Below are 20638 nucleotides of genomic sequence, written 5' to 3'. Positions count from 1 at the left end.
CCCCTTAATTAGTTTTGCTCCCTTTCTATTCTGCCACAGCTCTGAAAATATACTCTGTTTTAAAAATCACAATTGAATTGCTTTCCACTGGACTCCCATGCAGTCCATTCCAGACCCAACTTACTTGCTGCATTTAAATAATGCTTTTCCTCATTTTTTTGTTGGTTCTTTTGCCAATTACCACAAATTGGAGTCCTTTGGACCTTAATACTACTGGTATAAGATGTTTCTTTCCCTAACTCTGACCAGAATATGATTTTGAACATGTCTAACTAACTGCCTCTCAACTTCTCTTCTCTAAGGAGAACAGCCTCAGATTCTTTTAACCAAACACAGAGAATGCTGGAGATTCTCAGCAGGGCTAGCAGCATCTGTGGCGAAAGAAACAATGTTATCATTGTGAGTCCAGTATGATTCTTCATTAGCACTAAAATATACTTTGGACAGAGGCAGTTAATTTGAGTTCAGGACGTGCATGTTCCTGTGAAAATTTGCACAATCCAGGTATCTTGGAAGACAAGAGATATTGAGAGGTAACAACAATGACTGCAGATGCTGGAAACCAGATTCTGGATTAGTGGTGCTGGAAGAGCACAGCAGTTCAGGCAGCATCCAAGGAGCAGCGAAATCGACGTCTCAGGCAAAAGCCCTTCATCAGGAATAAAGGCAGAGCACCACCAGACGTCAGGAGGAAGAATGCCTCATTTTCACCACCAGATGCCTCATCTTCCGCTTCGGAACACTTCTACCCCAGGGCATCAATGTGGACTTCAACAGTTTCCTCATTTCCCCTTCCCCCACCTCACCCTAGTTCCAAACTTCCAGCTCAGCACTGTCCCAATGACTTGTCCCACCTGCCTATCTTCTTTTCCACCTATCCACTCCACCCTCCTCCCTGACCTATCACCTTCATCCCCTCCCCCATTCACCTATTGTACTCTATGCTACTTTCTCCCCACCCCCACCCTCCTCTAGCTTATCTCTCCACCCTTCAGGCTCTCTGCCTTTATTCCTGATTAAGGGCTTTTGCCCGAAATGTCGATTTTACTGCTCCTCGGAAGATGCTTGAACTGCTGTGCTCTTCCAGCACCACTAATCCAGAAAGAGATATTGAGAACATAGTCAGAAAGAAAAAGGTTTAGGAAACTGAAGACAGAAAGAATCCTTGAAGAATACAAAGATAGCAGGAAAGAACTCAAATAAGGACTTAGGAGGGTAAACGGGGCCATGAAATATCTTTGGCAAACAGGATTAAGGAAAATCCAAGGAGCAAGAGGGGAGCTAAGGAAAGGGAGGTCCACTCAAGACAAATGAGGGAATCTGTGTGTGGAGCCAGACGAAGTAGGTGAGGTTCTCAACAAATACTTTGCATTGGTATTCACAAAAGAGAAAGACATGGTGGACGGTGAATCTTGGGAGAGGCATGTTAATATTCTAGGGTGTTTTTGAAAAGCTTTAAGGTAGACAAGCCCCAGGATCTAGACCAGATTGCTGATGGAGGCAGGTGAGGAAATTGTCAGAGCCTTATATGAAATCTTTGCACCCTCTTTAGTCGCAGAAGAAGTCCCAGAAGACTGGAGAATAGTCAATGTTGTTCCTTTGTTCAAGAAGGGCAACATGGATAATTCGGGAAATTATAGGCCAGTGAGCCTTATGCCAGTGGTAGGGAAATTATTGGAGAAGATTCTTATGGATGAGATTTGCTCACATTTGGGAAAATAGAGATATTAATGATAGGAAGCATGACTTTGTGCAGGGGAAGTCATGTCTCACAAACTTGATTGAGTTTTTTTGAGGAAGTGACAAAAATGATTGATAAGTACAGAAGTTGGGACATCATGCTACAGCTATACAAAACTTCAGTAAGGCCACATTTCGAGCACTGTGTACAATTCTGGGGTTGCTGTACTAAATGAAGGATGTTATTAAACTGGAAATGGTTCAAAAATATTTAGAAGGATGTTACTGAGACTGGAAGGTTTGACTTATAAGGAGAGACTGGATAATCTGGGACTTTTTTCCCTGGAATCTAGCAGGGTGTGGGGTGACCTTTGAGGTTTATAAAATCATGAGGGGCATGGATAAGGTGAATAGCCAGGGTAGGGGAGTCCAAAACTAGAAGGTATAAGTTTCAGGTGAGCGGGGAAAGATTTAAAAGGGACCTGAGGGGCAACTTTTTCACATAGAGTGTGGTATATAAATGGAATGAGCTGCCAGAGAAACTGGTTGAGGTGGATACAATTATAACATTTAAAAGACATTTGGACAGGTTAGTGCTTGGGCAGGGCCAAATGCAGGCAAATGGGACTGGTTCAGTTTGGATGGGTGGGCTGAAGGGCCTGTTTCTGTGCTGTATGACTCTATGAGAGCAGGGTGGTAGATGCTGTCTATATGGACTTTAGCGAGACCTTTGACATGGCAGAGTGATACAAAAGGTTAAGCCACATGGGCTCCTTGGTGAATTGGTAAGATGGAACAGAACTAGCTTAGTCATAGAAGACAGACAGTAGCGGTAGAAGGGTGTATTTCAGAATTGACATCTATGACCAGTGGTGTTCACAGGGATCAGTACTGGGACCCTCTTGCTTGTAATATATTTAAACAATTTGGAGGACAACATCGGTGGCTTTATTAGTAAGTTTGTGAAGGATTGCCAGAGCATATAGGTAGGCTAGAGACTTGGGCAGAGAAATGACAGATGTAGTTTAATCCAGTCAAATGTGAGATGATGCATTTTGGAAGATCTCATTCAGGAGAGAAGTAACATTGTAAACGGCAGAATCCGTAATAGCATCAACACACAGATGGGTCTCAGTGTACAGGTCCACAGTTCCTTGCAAGTGGCAGCATAAGTGGATAAGGTGATTAATAAGTCATATAGCATGCTTGTTTTCAGGACATAGAGTATAAAGATTGATAAATCATGTTGCAGCTGTACAGAACTTTAGTTAGTTGTATCAGAAAAAAGTTTAGGGTAGGGCCTGAGTAAAACTGGAACAAGGAAATGTTCCACATACCCCACAAAGATACAGACATAGCTGGGAACCATGTGGGTAGCCACAGCCACACCTTTGACTTGGAGAAGGTGAGAGGAATTAAAGGAGAGTTTTTCTGAGTAAGAATGAGCTCAGTCAGGCAAATGAGGCTGGTGGTGGCAGTAAAGGCCACTTTTCAAAGGAAGCAGAAAGTCGTCAGACCATCCTGCTGAGAGGTGGATGTACAGGATTGCACCTCCCTGGTGCAGAGCTGATAGGACCAGAAAACTGGAAGAATCAAGAATGTAAATGGGAACAGACTGAACAAGGGGGAGAATAAAAGGTAGAAATAAGTTCAGTGGGACAGGTACAGGTTGAAATGGTGGGTCTGTCTCTTTGTGGACTATAGGAAGGAGGTAGAAGTTGGCTCTACAGGATTGGGGTATTCTGTGATGGGAAGCTGCGGAAGTGAGATCTCCAGAGGAGATAAGGTTCATGACATTCCTGGAAACTTGAGCCTGATGTTCAATAGGAGGGTCATGATCCAGGGGAGGTAGGAGGAAATGTCTGAGAGTTCACACTTAGTCACTGAAAGGCAGAGTCAAGATTAAAGTGGTGCTGGAAATGCACAGCAGGTCAGGCAGCATCTGAGGAGCAGGAAAATCGATGGTTCGGGCAGGAGTTCTTCATCAGGAATGAGGCTGGAGGCCTCGGGGATGGAGAGATAAATGGGAGGGGGTGGGGCTGGGGAGAAGGTAGTTGAGAGTGCAATAGGTGGATGGAGGAAGGGATAAAGGTGATAGGTCAGAGAGGAGGGTGGAGTGGATAGGTGGGAATGAAGATTGATAGGTGGGACAGGTCATGAGGATGGTGCAGAGCTGGAAGTTTGGAACTGGGTAAGATGGGGGGAGGGGAAATGAGAAAAATGGTGAAGTCCACATTGATACCCTGGGGTTAACGGGTTCCAAGGCGGAAAATGAGACGTTATTCGTTCAGTTGTCGGGTAATGAGGGAGTGGCAGTGGAGGAGACCCAGGATCTGCATGTCCTCGTCAGAATAGGAGGGGGAGTTGAAATGTTCGGCCACATGGTGGTGGGGTTGATTGGTGTGGGTGTCTACTTCAAGGTAGAGGTCAGCACACTAGAAGACAACCACATCACCCTTATCAGCAGATTTGATAACAAGGGCCACATGGAGTGGAATACAGCAAGTTCAGAGCGAGACAATGAGTGAGAGTTGCGGAGAAATTAAGATCGTCAATGTCACATCAACAGTTCTCAATGAAGAGATCAAGTGCGAGCAAAAGACCAGAAAGGGGAGTCCAGGTAGAGGGGGAGTATTGGAGATAGGTGAATAGGAGAGGACTCTTACCAAAGAAGTGGCATGAAATTGAAGGCAATGGAAAATCAGTTCAGCATCACTGCATTGTGGGCGGCACGGTGGCACAGTGGTTAGCACTGCTGCCTCACAGCGCCTGAAGACCCGGGTTCAATTCCCGACTCAGGCGACTGACTGTGTGGAGTTTGCACGTTCTCCCCGTGTCTGCGTGGGTTTCCTCCGGATGCTCCGGTTTCCTCCCACAGTCCAAAGATGTGCGGGTGAGGTGAATTGGCCATGCTAAATTGCCCGTAGTGTTAGGTTAGGGGTATGGGTGGGTTTCGCTTCGGCGGGTCGGTGTGGACTTGTTGGGCCGAAGGGCCTGTTTCCACACTGTAAGTCTAATCTAATCACATCAGGCCCAATATCTGGGTGCGTAAAGAGATAAAGCCACGTTCTTTGCTAAGAAAAGATTGTTCAGCATCAGAGAGGAGTAGATTAGATGGTATAGCAAGATGTAGGATTAGATGAAACATCGCAGTGGGAGGGAATAGGAGGAGAAGGAGCCCCAGAGAGGCATCAGTATCCTTGACTTTTGGAGCATGCATTCCATAACACTTGAAAGGAAGAGAAAAAGTTCCTTGTTAAATACACCTTGTTAAAATATCAAATGAGATAAAGAAGCAAGTAGGACTAGGGTTCAAGACAGCTTTGAAATAGTGTGACGTGGTGCCGCTGGAGAGAGGGGCTGAGAGTATGCATGGGATGGTACATGGTACTGCATGTGGATCTCAGGATGGTATAGGAGCAGCTGAACAAGGAGTACTGTATGTCTTGGAAAGACTTAGAATCATAGAGATGTACAGCACGGCCAGATATCCTAACCTAATCTAGTCCCATTTGCCAACACTTGGCAAATATCCCTCTTAACCTTTCTATTCAGATACCCATCCATATGCTTTTAAATGCTGAAATCGTACCAGCCTCCACCACCTTCTCTGGCAGCTCATTCCATACAGGCACCACCCTCTGCGTGAGAAAGTTGTCCCTTAGGTGCAAAGTTCCTTGAAACTAGAGTTGCAGGTAGACAGTATTGAAGAAGGCATTTGGTATGCTTGCCTTCATTGGTCATAACACTGAGCATAGAAGTTGGGATGTCATGTTGTGGTTGTACAAAGACATTGGTGAGGCCTCTTTTGGAATACTGCATACAATTCTGGACACCCTTCTTTAAACTTGTAAACTTGAGAGGGTGCAATAAACATTTGCAAGAATGTTGCCAGGACAGAAGAGTTTGAGCTACAGGAAGAGGTTGAGTAGGCTGGGATATTTTTCTCTGCAGTGTCAGAGACTGAGGGATGACCTTATACCGGGTTATAACGTCATGAGGGGCAATGATATGGTGAAAAGCCGGGGTCTTTTTCCTAAGGTGGAGAAGTCCAAAACTAGAGGACATAGTTTTAAGGTGAGAGGGGGAAAATTAAAAAAGAACCTGAGGGATAACTTTTTCATGCAGAGTGGTGCAAGCGGGTGTAATTATGACATTCTAATGGCATCTGGATGGGTACATAAATAGGAAGAGTTTAGAGGGATATTGACCAAATGCTTGCAAATGGGACCAGGTGAGATTGGGATGTCTGGTCGATGCAGATGAATTGGACCAAAGGATCTGTTTCCGTGCTCTATGACCCTTTTCTTCACTTTACTGATAATTGAAGTGGAAGGATGGGGCTGAAATTGGCCAGATTGTATTTATCCTATTTTTTTGCCTACAAGATATATCTGGGCAATTGCCCACCATTGTTGGAAACAAACATTAAATCTGATCACTTGGGCCAGGAAACAATGGCTAACGTAACTGCAGTGAAATGAGCTAACCAAGCTAACATTTTTGAACATGGGCTCACAGTTGGAAGAAGTCACATGATAAGGCTTTTTGTGTGTATTTCTGACCACACAGACTTTGGCAGAAGAACAGCAACTCTCTCTTTCTGTAAGAATTGTGTCTTACCTGCTACCATTTGATTGTGTCACAGTGAACAGAAAATTTAAAATAAAGACTACAGTTCCTACAGCTTCCAGAAGAAGAAATCTGTTATAATTTTGAAATGCTTCAGCTCAAGACCAAAGATTTTGGAAAGCTATAGTTGGATGAGACATCCATCTTTGTTGTGACTTTTTTTTAATGACATATTGAAGGGACTTAACATTTGATCAAATTTAAACTCTACTCTGTAATTTGTATTTTTGCAATTGGTTCGAGTGTGTGTGCAGATGCACAGTTCGTGGAAGTCAGAATGTATTTTTACTTTTTTAAAGTATGTTAAGTTTTAGTGTGATAAAACTAACTCCTATTCATTACAGAAAACCTGTCTGCCACGTGTATAAACAGTGAGTGCACACACTGAATTGACAAATGTAACCATTAAGTGAGGATAAAGAAGAGAAGGGAGGATTTTCACCCCAACTCACCCGGCCTTCACACTGACAATCAAACCCAATTCATCTACAGAAAATTAAAAAATTCACTGAACAGTATGGGTTTAACATCATCACCACTTTTGCCAAGAGAACATGAGTTTGTCAGAAGAAACATCTAAATGACTAAATGAACCCTCATGAAATGCAGAGAAAGACAAGGAAATCTCAAACTTTGCCTTATTGTGATTCTGGCTTGCACTTTAAGGCCAAAGAGAAATTACCTGCAGAAGTGTTGAACAGAAGAAAATATAGGCGTATCCATGAAGCAAGACACTCACTCCAAGTTACTGAAAGTATGACATCTCAAATTAACAGATGGAAGGCGGCCAATATTCAACACGTATGCCAATCCCTGCCTCAACTGCTGAAAAGACAAGCTGCAGAATTCAAACAGGAAAACCTGGAATCCAGCAAACGTTGTTGACAAGGCTGAGACTCCAAGGTCATACACTACTGACACCAAAGCCAGTGAACAGATGATCCAATATTTGATCTGTACCTGAATTTCACAAGCGGAAAAATATAAAGATAACACTTATATGTAAGAAAACATCGGGAACAAAAAGATGCAACATCAACACTGTAACTGACAGATGACACAACATAACCACAACTCCAGCACCAGGATTATCATTGCCGATGCAGCATGCAAATTATCACTGAGAACTCTGAATGGCAAATCCTCATGATAGAGGGATAACATTCTACCACCTAAGTAAAACCACAAACAATAAGAGAAAATGCATTTAAAATTAACTCAAATTTACATATCAAAGTCAATTGTTAATCATTACTTTAGGTAAATGTCAATGATTTGAACAGTTACATTGATACGAGGCATCTCTAAAAGAAAGAGTTGACATATTGTTATATTATTCCTAAAGAGCTAGAAACTAATTGTGTTAATATTTATCCTAGGGCGCCACTTAGAGATCTGAGTATATTCCTTGCTGAATGGCTCCAGTATTTAGTCTCAGGTGTGATTATGAGAATTTATGAGAACTAGGAGACATAACTGATCTGGAGATGCCGGTGTTGGACTGGGGTGTACAAAGTTAAAAATCACACAACACCAGGTAATAGTCCAACAGGTTTAATTGGAAGCGCACTAGCTTTCCGAGCGACGCTCCTTCATCAGGTGATTGTGGAGGGCTCAGTCGTAACATAACAGGAGACATAACAACATCCTACCATCTCAGCAATACAATAAATAAGAATTTTAGAAAAAAACAGCAACAAACTTTAAAGGTGATCATTCATTCAAATATTTACCTTTAAAATCATAATTTTAGATGAAAGATTATATTTAAACGGGGGTCTATTATTGATAAAGATATTGAAACAGAATATAGGAGTAGGCCATTAGACACTTCGAGTTTGCTCTGCCATTCAATATGACCATAGCTGCCTTCTCTATAATTATTATGAAACACACACCAGGGTATGTTTCCAAGCAGTTAATTGTCCACCAGTCATCCACACGGAGAGGTACAAGAAATATGATCCTTGAGGCTCCACCAAATTGAGACCAAAAGTGTGATTATTTTGAACTTCTGGAACTAGGTTTCACGCAGCTGTACGTGCTGCAGCAATCAGCGCCTTCATTTCAAAGCAGCGGCTGGCAACAAACCCACATTTTTAAATTACTCAGTCCCGATTATTGAGCAACAGACCTGTCAGCCTTTCTCACTGCAAATGTCTACCACCTTCCCTTTCCTGCTGAAGCTTCTGCTCTGCCCGGCCCCCTGCTGCTCTGGTACCGCCTCCGCCAGCCACGCAGTGAGATCGGAACACGATTGACGTGCATCCCGAGCGGCTCGAGTCCGGGAGTGGGCAAGGGCAGGGGCAGGGGTGGGAGAACCCGTACGGTGGAGGCGCGAGCGCCGCCGAGGCGACGGTTGGAGTGCGGCTCGGTGTCAGAGCGCTCGCGCTCACTGAGAGGCCATGGGGCTGCTGGAGCGTATCCGGAAGCAGTGGTTCCTGGCGGCGATAATGCTGGCAATCACCTTCGCTTATCTGCAGCCTTCCGTGGGGATGCATGGAGGTGAGTGCGAACCCTCCGTCTTGTGAAGTCATTGACGGCAAGGAACCTGGACGACTCGGCAGCCCGAGGGCTTTCGCCAAATCTAGGAAGTGATTTATTCTTATGTGCATGTCTGGAGCTCTTTTAATAAACCCGGTGTACCAAGGACCATTGCTTTTGATTTTCTCCCTTGTGCATTCTGTACACAGGACACGTTGCAAATTGACTCCTGTATTTTGCTTATTATCGTGTTTATCTTCATGTATTCAGCCACGAGTCCGAGAAAAAATATGCATCTAGTTTTAGTATGTTCAGCCCAATATGGCGCTGTTTACATTTTTAATTGTGTTCTCAGAGATATCCAAACTAACTAAATGTTCTGAGATAAATGTTTCAAACCGCTGCCTTTTTGCAACGGGATCTCAGTGTTTTGAGGTACCATGGTTTTCACTGTTTAAAATATATTAAATATCCTACTTATTCTGCACATTAAACCGTATTGACAAAAGAATATTGCATTTCTAAATCATGTCCAAACCCACAATCTGACAATTGTATAATCACTGAAAATATTATTTTTGTAATTTAATACATCGGTGTATCTATCTGGTATGTATGAGGGTGGGGGTATATTTCCTTTTGAAATAAAAGTATACTCTGAAGAGAACAGAATGGTTATCTTCCCAAGAGTCTGGAAGTCTTTTGCTTTGATGTATTTTTAAATGCCTAAACGTATGAAGGAAGATAACCTGGTGATATCACAAACATCAGTAATCCATGTCATTTCATCACCTGAGTAATGTGGTTTTAAATTACTGTAATTTACTTAAAACTTCCAGTATGTAGTGGGGTACATACTGGAACAAATTAAAATAAGGTTACATTCAAAAATGTTTAAGAAGTCAGAATATGAGCATGAGTCTTCCATAACTCTTCAAGTTTGTTCTCCTGTTTTGTGAAATGCCTGATTTTGAATGTCAATTCCACTTTACCATCTAATTTTCATATTCCTTGATTTTATTAGATTCTAAGTATCTATTGCTCTCAATCTTGAGTATTCAGCAGTGAGGCATCCAGTCCTGTGGGGTTGCGGAATCCAAAGAATCACAAATAAATTTCTTAATCTCAGTCCAAAATAGCTAGTTAGTTCTGAGACTATGGTTTTAGGCTCTGAAGCTAGGAGCAAGAACCTCTGTGCTGACCCTGTCATGCTCCCTCAGAATCTTTTACCTCAATGAAATCAACTTTCTTCTGAACTCCAAAGATTAACGGCTCATTTTATTCTCTTCATAGGAAAAGTTCTCACCCCAGAAATCAAACCAATGAAATAAAAACAGAAAATACTGGAAAAACACAAAAGTTAGGCAGTGTCTATGTAGAGAGAGAAAGAGAATTAGTTGTTTTGTGTCTGTGACCTTACATCAGAGCTGGGAAACTTTGAAGATATAATACAATTTAGGCAATGCATGGGACAAGGTCAAAAGGAAGATCTGTGTTAGGGTGGATAATAGAAGAGAAAGAAAAGGAATAGGGATGGGGCAAAAGGAGGCAAGATGCCGAGAGTAGATTTGCTACTAACTGGACAGTAGTGGTAATGTCACTCGACTAGTAATCCCGAACTCTTGGCAAATGTCCTGGGGATAAAGATTCAATACAAGTATGGAATAAAAAGGAAATTGGATGGTGACCATGTAACCACCATTCATTATTATTTAAGAAGAGTCATCATGCTCGCTAATCTCCTTTAGGGAAGGAAATCTGCCAGCCTTACCTGAACTGTTGTTGTGGTTCTGTTTGCCGAGCTGGAAGTTTTTGTTGCAACAAAAACTTCCAGCTCGGTGAACAGAACCACAACAACGAGCACCCGAGCTACAAATCTTCGCACAAACCTTACCTGAACTGGCCTACAACGACTCCAAACCCACAGCAAAATAATTGACTTCCAACTGCTGTCTGGGCAGTTAGAGATAATAGTTGGCCTTGCCAATGATGTTGGACATCCCATGAATAAATTTTAAACAAATCTAAAATTGGAAAAACATAGGAAAGGAAAAGGAACACTACCTTTGAGTTAGACACTTTCTAGCATTTTGGACACAGCATTGAATTCGACAATTTCAAATATTAAACGCTATCACTCATCTTGTTTCCTCATTTCATTATTTTAATTTTTTAAAATTTAAATTAGTGGCACATCTGCACTGAGTATGTTTTGTTTTCTCTTCCCATCTCCACTCCCTTTGTCTCTGGAGAATTCTTCTTCTGTCTTATATCTTTCTTCTCTTCCACTCTATTTCAGACCTCTCCTTTTCTTTTCTAGCACTTCCCTTACTTGAAACCTATTTCACCAGAGCCAGAGAAAGTTAGAAATGTAGGGTCACATACCCGAAACACTAACTCTATTCGTCTCTGTATACAGATACTGCCAGATCTGGTGAGTTTTTCCAGCATTTTCTGATTTTGAGATTTACAGCATATGACGTTCTTTTTGACGAATCTCATGAATCTTTGTCACAACCCTTCCTTAAAGCAAACGTATCCTTCAATTGATAGGAAACCTAAACTATACAGTGTTTCAGGTTTGGTTCCATCAAAGCTCTGTACATTTGCAGCAAGACTTCTTAGCTCCATTTGTCTTCTTAATTGTTTGTTGTCGCTGCATGTTAATTCTGTTTTGTATATCAGGCTTAGTAATTTCTCATCTTTTAAAAAGAAATCTCTCCCTACCAAAGTGAATAGCTCATAATTCATGACATTATAGTTCACCTGTCATTTTCTTGCTTATTCACTTAATTCATTGATATCTCTTTACCAGACTGTTTATGCTGTCTTCACAGGTCACTTTCTCTGTAGATACAGTATACTTAGTCCTTTCATGCAACTCATTAACATAGTATAGATTGTAATCATCAATCAATTCTTGGGCCACTCTACTAATAGCCTGCTGACCTTAAAATGACTCATTCATTCTGACTTTGTCCTTTAACCATCCATTAATATTTTAGTCATCCTTTAGTCTTTGGAGTTACTCAGGGTTCCTACTCTTGGCAACATTATAAGCCTCTTCATTACTATCATTTAACCTTTGTATTTAGCCATAGTTTGAACCATAATCATAATTACTTGAGTACCGAAATGTCCATAGTTATGCAATCCTTTCCTTATTTTGTGTTTTGAAATAAATATTCAATAAAATAAGAATAATTATTCTTTGCAATTTATTAAAGAAGAAATTCTGTGATCTTGACCCAGCAACTACATTACAAATTATAATTATATTCTTCCTTAGAATTTAACATCTGCCACCTTGGAGATATTTTAGTAAACCAATTAGCTATGGGTAGATCATTTTTCCTGCTGAGTGTTTTTTCTGTCTCATAGGAATGTATATCTATTGAGAATTATGAAATATTTCTTTAAATGTTTTCCACTGCTTATTTATTGTGAAACTTATGTCAATTTACTTTAGCCATATGCCCCTCAACTATGCATTTGGCTTTATTCAGGTCTTATGCCCCTGTTTCAGACTTAAGTACATCACTCTTGACTCATTATATGTTTTAGGAAGGGACTCTCTGTGAAGAATTTATCATACAGGCTTACTGATTAATCCTGTCTCATTACAGAAGAGCATATCTAAGATAGCCTTTACTTTGGTTGGTTTCACATTGTTTTGGGAGACTGTTTTGAATACTTTCCAAGAATTTGTCCTTATTCTAATTTTGCCAATTTGATTCATCCTCCCTTTATGAAGATTTAATTCACATGTTACTCTTGCAACATTTTTATTCCTTGGGTCTCTTTTTAAATATCCATCCCTAATTATTGTGGTGAGCCACGTTTTTGAATGACTCTTGTCCATGTTGTGTAGAAGCACCACAGTGTTATTAGAAAGGAAATTCTATGATCTTGAACCAGCAATTGTGGCGTAGTAGATACATTTTTCCAAGTTAGGAATGGTATGAGACTTGGAAGGGAACTTGCAGGTACGCAGTGTTGAAGTCCCTATATTTCTGTTGTATTGTTAGTTTAGATGCTAGAGTTTGCAAATTTAGAATTAATTTGGAAACGCCAGTGTTGGACTGGGTTGTACAAAATTTAAAAATCACACAACACCAGGTTTAGTCCAACAAGTTTATTTAGAAGCACTAGCTTTCGGAGCTTTGCTCCTTCATCAGGTGGTTGTGGAGAATAAGATTGTAAGATACAGAATTTATAGCAAAAGTTTACAGTGTGATGTAACTGAAATTATATATCGAAAAAGACCTGGATTGTTTGTTAAATCTCTCATCTTTTAGCATGACCATGTTGGTTTCAGTTCTTTCATAGTAAATCGCAAGACTTCTTTTCAAAGCTACATTCTCAAGTGAACTTTGACAATTGGTGTCATGTTGGCCCAGATAATGTATTGAAGGTGTTATCTTCACTGTGTGAGGCTGTCTGTGCCACAATGGTCAGACTGATTCTAATCTAAAAAACTGATTTACAGAATCTGACATGGATTCATGCAGTTTTTAAGCAAAGTAAAATGTAATTCTGCAAGTACAAATTCACCCCACAAAGGTGTGTGTGTGTGTGGGTGTGGGTGGAGGGTGGAGGGTGGGGAGGAGGGGTTATGAGTGTCTGTGAGAGTCTATGTGTGTGAGTGTGAATGTAAAGGGGTATAAGTCTGTGAGAGGGTGTATGTGGGAGTGTATGGGTGAGCGTATGAGAGAGGATCTGTCTTTGTGTGTGTGTCCGTGTGTCCGTCTGTCTGTCTGTGTGTGTGTGTGTGTGTGTGTGTGTGTGTGTGTGTGTGTAATGCAATGGGGCCACCTGAAGTGTGACATAAAATTTAGAAGTTGCTGTCAACTGAGCTTTTGCAAGTTTTTGCACTGCATCTTGTAGCTGGAACAGACTTTAGCAGGTTTGTTCCAGTGTATAGCAGGGTGAATGTTTAAGGCAGAGATTGGATGTTTACCAAACTGAGTCTGTTATCTTGGCTAATACTAGCTGCTTGAATGTTGTACTGTGCTTATTCAGGCAAGTGGAGAGTATTTCAACATAAGTTTGACTTGAACCTTTGTAGATGGACTGAATTAACACTTTGTCTAATACTATGCCAATTTTTGGAAGACCTCTTATCTATATCTTTGGTTATTTTACATATTGCCAAAGCCCTTCCGTTGTCTTTATCATGTCCTTTATTATTGGAACTATGTTCCTGTCGTTTAGGATGTTAAGTACTTTGGAATATTTTGTCCTCTCTTGCTTTGCCTTGGTCAATTTGTAACACATCAATTCAATCTATTCAAATGTTATTCAATCAAATCCATTTTTTATTTTTGATAATGATGTGTCTATTGTTACATTTCATTATTTATTTTAATATCATATTTTAATATATTCTTTAATTTTAATTTTTTCATTTTTTTTCCTGATTGATATTATTTACTTGATGCATTTCTGTTGCTAAATGCTACTCTTCCAGTCACACTTTGCTTATCTTTAAATTATTACATTGCTTTATAGACTTGAGTTTTCTCTTTAGGTTTATACATTTCCACTCACTTAAGTCATTGGTCCAAACTGCCCCTATTTAGTAGAAAACTCCCTATTTGCAACACCAGTTATTTGATTCATCAGAGCATTGATGTGAATCCGATTTAAGTAGAGCCCAATACTGGCACTATGCCCAATGAATAAAAACATGTGTCTCCCAAACATTCAACTTTTTTTTGATTTCTTCTACATCAAATTGTGTGTTCCTTAAGAAGAATTCTAGTGATTATGGCCTTTATGGTTCTGCTAATTAAATTGGATCTTACCATCTCAAACATTTCTAGTGGAATCACATGCTAGTTCTACTTATGTCATTGATTTGTGGTCCAAGAGAACTATGTATTCTGCCTGACTCTCCCAAGTTCTTCTCAGACATGCAGAAATGTCTTTGATCCTTTCAGGAACGGGGTATCTGGTCACCATTACATTTTTCTGTTTCTGGAAGCTTATGTGCAAATGGTCAGCTACATTGATCTTTTTAACAGTAATTGAATTTGAAAGAAGGAAAGCTGTTTATAGGAAATGTAATGAAGCATATGAAGAAATTCGGAAGAGTTAATGCAATTCTACTTTATAACAATTGATGTTTGTAAAAATTTGGGAAAGTTAATATTCACCTTCTTCTTTTGGCAGTGTCTTGTGGTCAAGGATGACTTCTGCACTGGAAGTGAGTTCTTGGGTGACTGAAGAGTTATAGAGATGTACAGCATAGAAACAGACCCTTCAGTCCAACTCATCTGTGCCGACCAGATATCCCAAACCAATCTAGTCCCATTTGCCAGCACTTGGTCCATATCCCTCTAAACCATTTCTATTCATACACCCATCCAGATACCTTTTCCAAATCAAGATCTATAATTTTTGTAGGTGGGCCTAGTATTCCTGATGAAGGGTTCCTGCCCGAAACATCAGTTTTCCTGCTCCTCGGAAGCTGCCTGACCTGCTGTGAGTTTCCAGCACCATTCTAATCTTGACTCTACTTAACACCTGTTGAATAGAAGGCAAAACTGGAAAGTAGATCACATATTGCTAAATCCATTAAATCAATCTTCTACAGAATGTAAAAGCAATCAAATGTTTTGGATTGAAATTAACATTTCCATTAAAATCATTTTTAGAACATTAAACTTTTTATACAGGCATTAAAGTGAGAAACAAGTTTTGTACCTCTGCTTTTTATAAAAATGGATTACGAATGGTGTCAATTTGATTCTATAAATCTGCCCATGTTTACCTTCAAATGTAACATTTCAAATATAGGTATATATGAACATAGGAGTTAGGAAGCTGAATAACCTACTCCTTCCATGATTACACTGTTATAGCACAAATCAACCAATTGAGGATTCAGGACATTAGGTCAAAGGCAGTTATTTTCATCCATATGTGAGGAAAACCTACTGAGAGGTCGAATTTTGGCTCCTTGCCTACTGATGTTTAATTCTGAGCTGAGTCCTTGACTCTTCACTTCAGCTCTGATAAAGAGTCATCTAGACTCAAAACACTAGCTTGCTTTCACTCCATGGATGCTGTCTGACCAGTTGTGATCTCCAACATTTGTTGTTGTCAGTGCAGATTCCAGCATCTGCTGTAATTTTCTCTTGCATTCCGTTTCTTCACAGTTTTGCCATCACCTTCCACTGACTGGAAGAGTGAGGAAGTAGGTTTCAAGTCTATCTCAATCAGAATGGAACTGAATCTGAGCTGTTGGTGTTTTTATAAAGCACATGCTAGTCATCTAATCAACTGAGCTAACTGGTATTTTTACAACTGGACTTTATTTTTATAAGTAATGTGCTATTATGCATTGTTTACTGTTTAAAAAAAATTAATTCTTTTAACAGATTGTTTAGATGAATGTTTATATACAAATGTCATTAATGTGAAATCATGTGAAATAATGTAAAAACTACAATAGTGATTTTTAGGGAAAAGTGAAGGATAAGAGATTTTATAATTAAAATATTGCATATTTTTCAATATATAGGACCATTGAAGCCAGAGTTTACTATAACCTATGTTGCTGTTTCAACAATATTTTTAAACAGTGGACTCTCACTAAAGACTGAGGTATGTTTTTATGTTTCAAAATTAACGTAATCAAAATGTGAGTTTGTAGAACGATAGCAATCCAAATCTTGAGAAATCCTTTCATTCTCTAGTATTTGGCCTATTTCATTTTCAGTGAGTTCTATCTTGTGTAAATCATAATGTAATTATATTCTTAACTATTATAAGCAGCTGTTTGTCGCATCAAAATACAAGAAAGTGGACTTTGTGTCTGCACTTATCCACTGTACTTTCTTGTATTTTGAAATAATTTGTGAAATATTTTTCTATTTTTAAAGTTAGGCACTAAAATTATTATTTTTGGAGCAGCATATTTTCAAAGATCTAATGCAAGTTGCAATAATGCTGTCACTTTAAGAGGTTATTTTGTCCTAGTTTTTTTTGAGGAGAGGTAGTAAGTTGTGCAGAGGTGCACAACTGTCTCTAAGAGAGTAAGCAATTTGTGAGGCCTTGGAGGTTTTTGAAAGTTGGAACAATGGAAGCAGCCTGGGTTTGGCCAGCTCTCTCAGACCAGGCTTTCTAATTTAAAAAAAAATTTTTAGGTTTAGCTTTCAGGAGAAGCCTTTGGGGTCTCAAAAAAGTTGGGGGCTTCAGTGAATGTCTCCTGGCTGCTCCACTCTCTGAATCTTCTCTTGATGTCTTTTTCCTCCTTGATTGGAGACCTGCATGCGAGAATCTGTGTCTGAATTTGCCTTTTTGCCAAGAGGTGTGTTTAGGGGATGCTACTATATTGGAACAGTCAATTAGTTACTGTACAGTTAGTTCCATTCTCATGCAAGAAAATCACGCATAAGCTGCGCCATTTAAACTAATAGGGTCAGAATTGCGTTGTTAAAGCCAATTCGCATTGAAAAAACATATGTCACAGCAGAACTGACTGACGGTTAATTTTTCCACTTGTTAAGTTATTCTAAATTCCTCTTTTGTGTTTTGTGTTTAAATAGATTGTGCATTGCTTAACGTTGAGTAGTTTGACCAGTCACATTGCATCTGGAACATGGCACTTCGCATCTATCTTTAAAATAAGTAAAAGCTAAGGTCTAGGCTACCTTCTTTAAAATATGTGGAGGGGGCTTGGTCTGGTCCATAAACTTTGGCAGCAAGAAAAGAAAATAGAACTCCCTAACAGCATTGTAATTGTAGTATACCATATGTACTGCAGCGGTTCAAGCAGGTAACTAATCACTACCTTCTTGAAGGTAGTTAGAAATGGACAACAAATGCTGGCAAAGCCAAAGAACCTCACATCCCATGAATTATTTTTTTAAAAATTGAAGAGCAGTACTGTGAAAGTCTGTTGTAATGGGAATGTAACAGTCCAAAAATGAATATGCATTATTGCTGGACTGTGTTAATAGAACTCCTATTTTCTCCTGTGCTTAACTAGCAAAATGAAAACTTGAATAAAGATTTATCTCTTTGAAAAGCCATGTGACCCTCATGTTGTCAGGAATTTTTTGATATATTGATTCCCTATTTTCATAATTAGTATACGAATAATAAAAGGTGTGCAGGTAGAGCATACTTACTGGCAAGGGGAAGTGTTGATACAGCTGTAGAGGCTCTTAAATAACATCTGGAATGCTATGTACAGTTTGGTGGCTTTTCTTGAGAGAGTATATAACCGCACTAGAAACAGTTCAGGGAAGGTACACTTAGCTGATTCCTGGGCTGAAAGGGTTATCTTACGAGGAAAGGTTGAATAGATTGTATCTATATTCATAGCACTTTAGATGAATGAGAGATAAGAAAGTCCTCACTGGATTTGTGGGACCAGTCTCGAACTAAGGGGCAGAGTTTTGAAATTGTGGTCCTTCCATTCCTTTCCTCTGAAGGTCATAAGTCCGCAGAATTCTTTTCTGCCCCCAAAGAGCAGTGAGGGCAGGTTCATTGAATGTACTCAAGGCTAGGTGCTTGTATTTTCTTTAAAGTCAAGGAACATACTGAAGGTTAAGGAGAACAGATGTGAAGGTGGAATTAAGGCCACACGAGATCATCAATGATCCTAAAAAATGTTGGAGCAGGTTTAATGAAGCTGAAAAGCATATCCCATTCCAAATTCTTGTGTTCTTATTTTGCAGTACTTATTGTTTTGTCAAATACCTATTCTTGTTGAGGATGACTGTTAAGATTTTTTTTTCCCCTCAAAAGGGGAGCTGAATGGTAGCTTACGTACCTCCCAATTCGAAAGTCATGGTTTTGAGCCCAGTTCCTTAAACTAATGGATAATCTAGGCTAGCAACTCAGTACGATCCTGAAATAATTGTGTACAGTTAGAGGTGCTGTTCAGTGGATGAAATACTGAACTGAGACAGCATCTATTCTCTTGGGTGGATGTGAAAGATCTTGTGCAACAATTTGAGGAAGAATAGGAGCATCCTTTCAATGTAGCAACAAGTATGCTTTAACTAATACCACTAAATCCAATTATACAATAAGCATTATTTGTGGATATTTGATATATGCAACTTGGCTTCAAATTTGTATGGCAACAAGGGCTACATTTCAAAAATGCTTCATTGGCTGTGAAGTCCACAAGTATATGAATGGAGTGGGTCACCACTTTGACTTTGGAAATTTGGATTCCAAACTCTGGATAAAACTCTGTACCAAGTTGATGTTAGTTTCCTCTGTGTTCCTTGACATTGACAGTGGTCTTTAGCAGGCTTTCAGATGCATCAAGTATTTCTGTCACATCAAAATCCTCACCTGAATCCTATGCAGTAGAACTTAGCGTGAAATATATTGCCCTTCCTTCACTGTGTCTGGGTCAAAATCCTGGAATTCACCCCTTAATGGTATTATGGGTCAACCCACAGCAGATGGACTGCAGTGGTTCAAGAAGGCAGCACATCACCACCTTCTTAAGGACAGCTAGGGATCGGCTGTAAATGCTAGCCCACATTCCACAAAATGAATAAATAAAAAAATATTGCCCTCTGCTGAATTGGAACCTGTGCTACCCTTGCTCCCTGTTCTGGTTGCAACCTACTCATGGCCATTGTCTCACCATGTGCTGCTTCACCACTAATCTGTTCTCTAAGATGTGTGCACTCCATCAACATTTGCTGAGAGTGTGAAATCAAGTGACACTGTGCTATCTTCACTCTCTTTGAGTTCCTCCATTGTCTGGTCAGTTTACAGCTCTTAGTATGGGGCGGCACACTGGTTAGCACTGGTGCCTCACAGTGCCAGAGACCTGGGTTCAATTCCCACCTCAAGCAACTGTGTCTTTGTGGAGTTTGCACATTTTCCCCCTGTCTGCGGGGGTTTTTTCTGGGTGCTCCGGTTTCCTCCCACAATCCAAAAAATGTGCAGGTTAGGTGAATTGGCCATGTTAAATTGCCCATAGTGTTAGGTAGAGGGGTAAATGTAGGTGAATGGGACTGGGTGGGTTGCTCTTTGGAGGGTTGGTGTGGACTTATTGAGCCGAAGGGCCAGTTTCCACACTAAGTAATCTAATCTAATCATATATCTTAAAGAGAAAGAACATGATAGTAAGATGTGGTTGGTTGGAAGGGAGAAAGTAAGAGATGCATGCTTACTTTGTTCTGGAGTTTTTAAGTCAAATGTGTGGCATGAGAGTGGAGGGGGATGAGTAATGTTTGCTGTCGTTGGCCACAGGAGTAGCAACAACTATTCCGGTAATGACCAGCATCTTCACCTTCATGAGAGTTTGGATGTACAGGTGTGCCGATCTACCTTTTAGGTGTCTCCTGCCTCCAATTATGTGCTACCTTGCCCTGCAAGAGAGGAGAGAGTGTCATCAAGTGTTGTGGAATCTGTTTGGCTGCTGCATTTGAAGAACTGGTAATATGTGGAATTTGAGAAATGTGGGTGTGAGGTTTCCAACAATACTAGGTATCCAAGGGAGTGGTGAAACATTCGCTTGCTACATATGAATCTTGACTGATTTGTTGTTGGTAAATGATGAGGTTGCATGATGCCATGCCCACACACTTACCCAAGCACACAGAAGGTAGGTAAGGACATTTTTCCTCTTTTCCACCTGTTCCCTCCAAATTACAAGTGGAGAGCTTCGCAACCTTCGAGTCTCCTTTCTCCCCTATTGTGTTCATTTTCCCAGGCTCCGCTCCGAGTATGTGGGTATCTTCAACAGTACAGGCTAATTTGCAATGCTGCTAGACAAACCAATGGCCCTCTTCAGATTTAGCTATTTAACCACTGCTGATTCCAGTTTGTTATGGGTAGCTTTTATGTCTGTGCTGTT

General features: G+C 40.1%; 1 protein-coding gene across 3 annotated transcripts in view; it reads left to right on the top strand.

Annotated features, from left to right (window-relative positions):
- Positions 1–8630: 8630 nt before the first annotated feature.
- slc10a7 (solute carrier family 10 member 7) overlaps positions 8631–20638 on the top strand; it is a 268835-nt gene continuing 256827 nt past the window's right edge. For all 3 annotated transcript variants that reach the window (XM_060832949.1, XM_060832941.1, XM_060832958.1), the window contains exons 1-2: positions 8631–8817; positions 16325–16407. In XM_060832949.1, the coding sequence (XP_060688932.1) occupies positions 8718–8817; positions 16325–16407 (183 nt within the window). In that variant the 5' untranslated portion in view covers positions 8631–8717. The remainder of the gene's footprint in view (positions 8818–16324; positions 16408–20638) is intronic.

The sequence above is a fragment of the Hemiscyllium ocellatum genome, chromosome 1, assembly GCF_020745735.1.
Source record: "Hemiscyllium ocellatum isolate sHemOce1 chromosome 1, sHemOce1.pat.X.cur, whole genome shotgun sequence".
Classification (NCBI taxonomy): domain Eukaryota; kingdom Metazoa; phylum Chordata; class Chondrichthyes; order Orectolobiformes; family Hemiscylliidae; genus Hemiscyllium; species Hemiscyllium ocellatum.
Note: the sequence above shows the minus strand (reverse complement) of the source record. Positions and strands in the feature narration are given on the sequence as shown.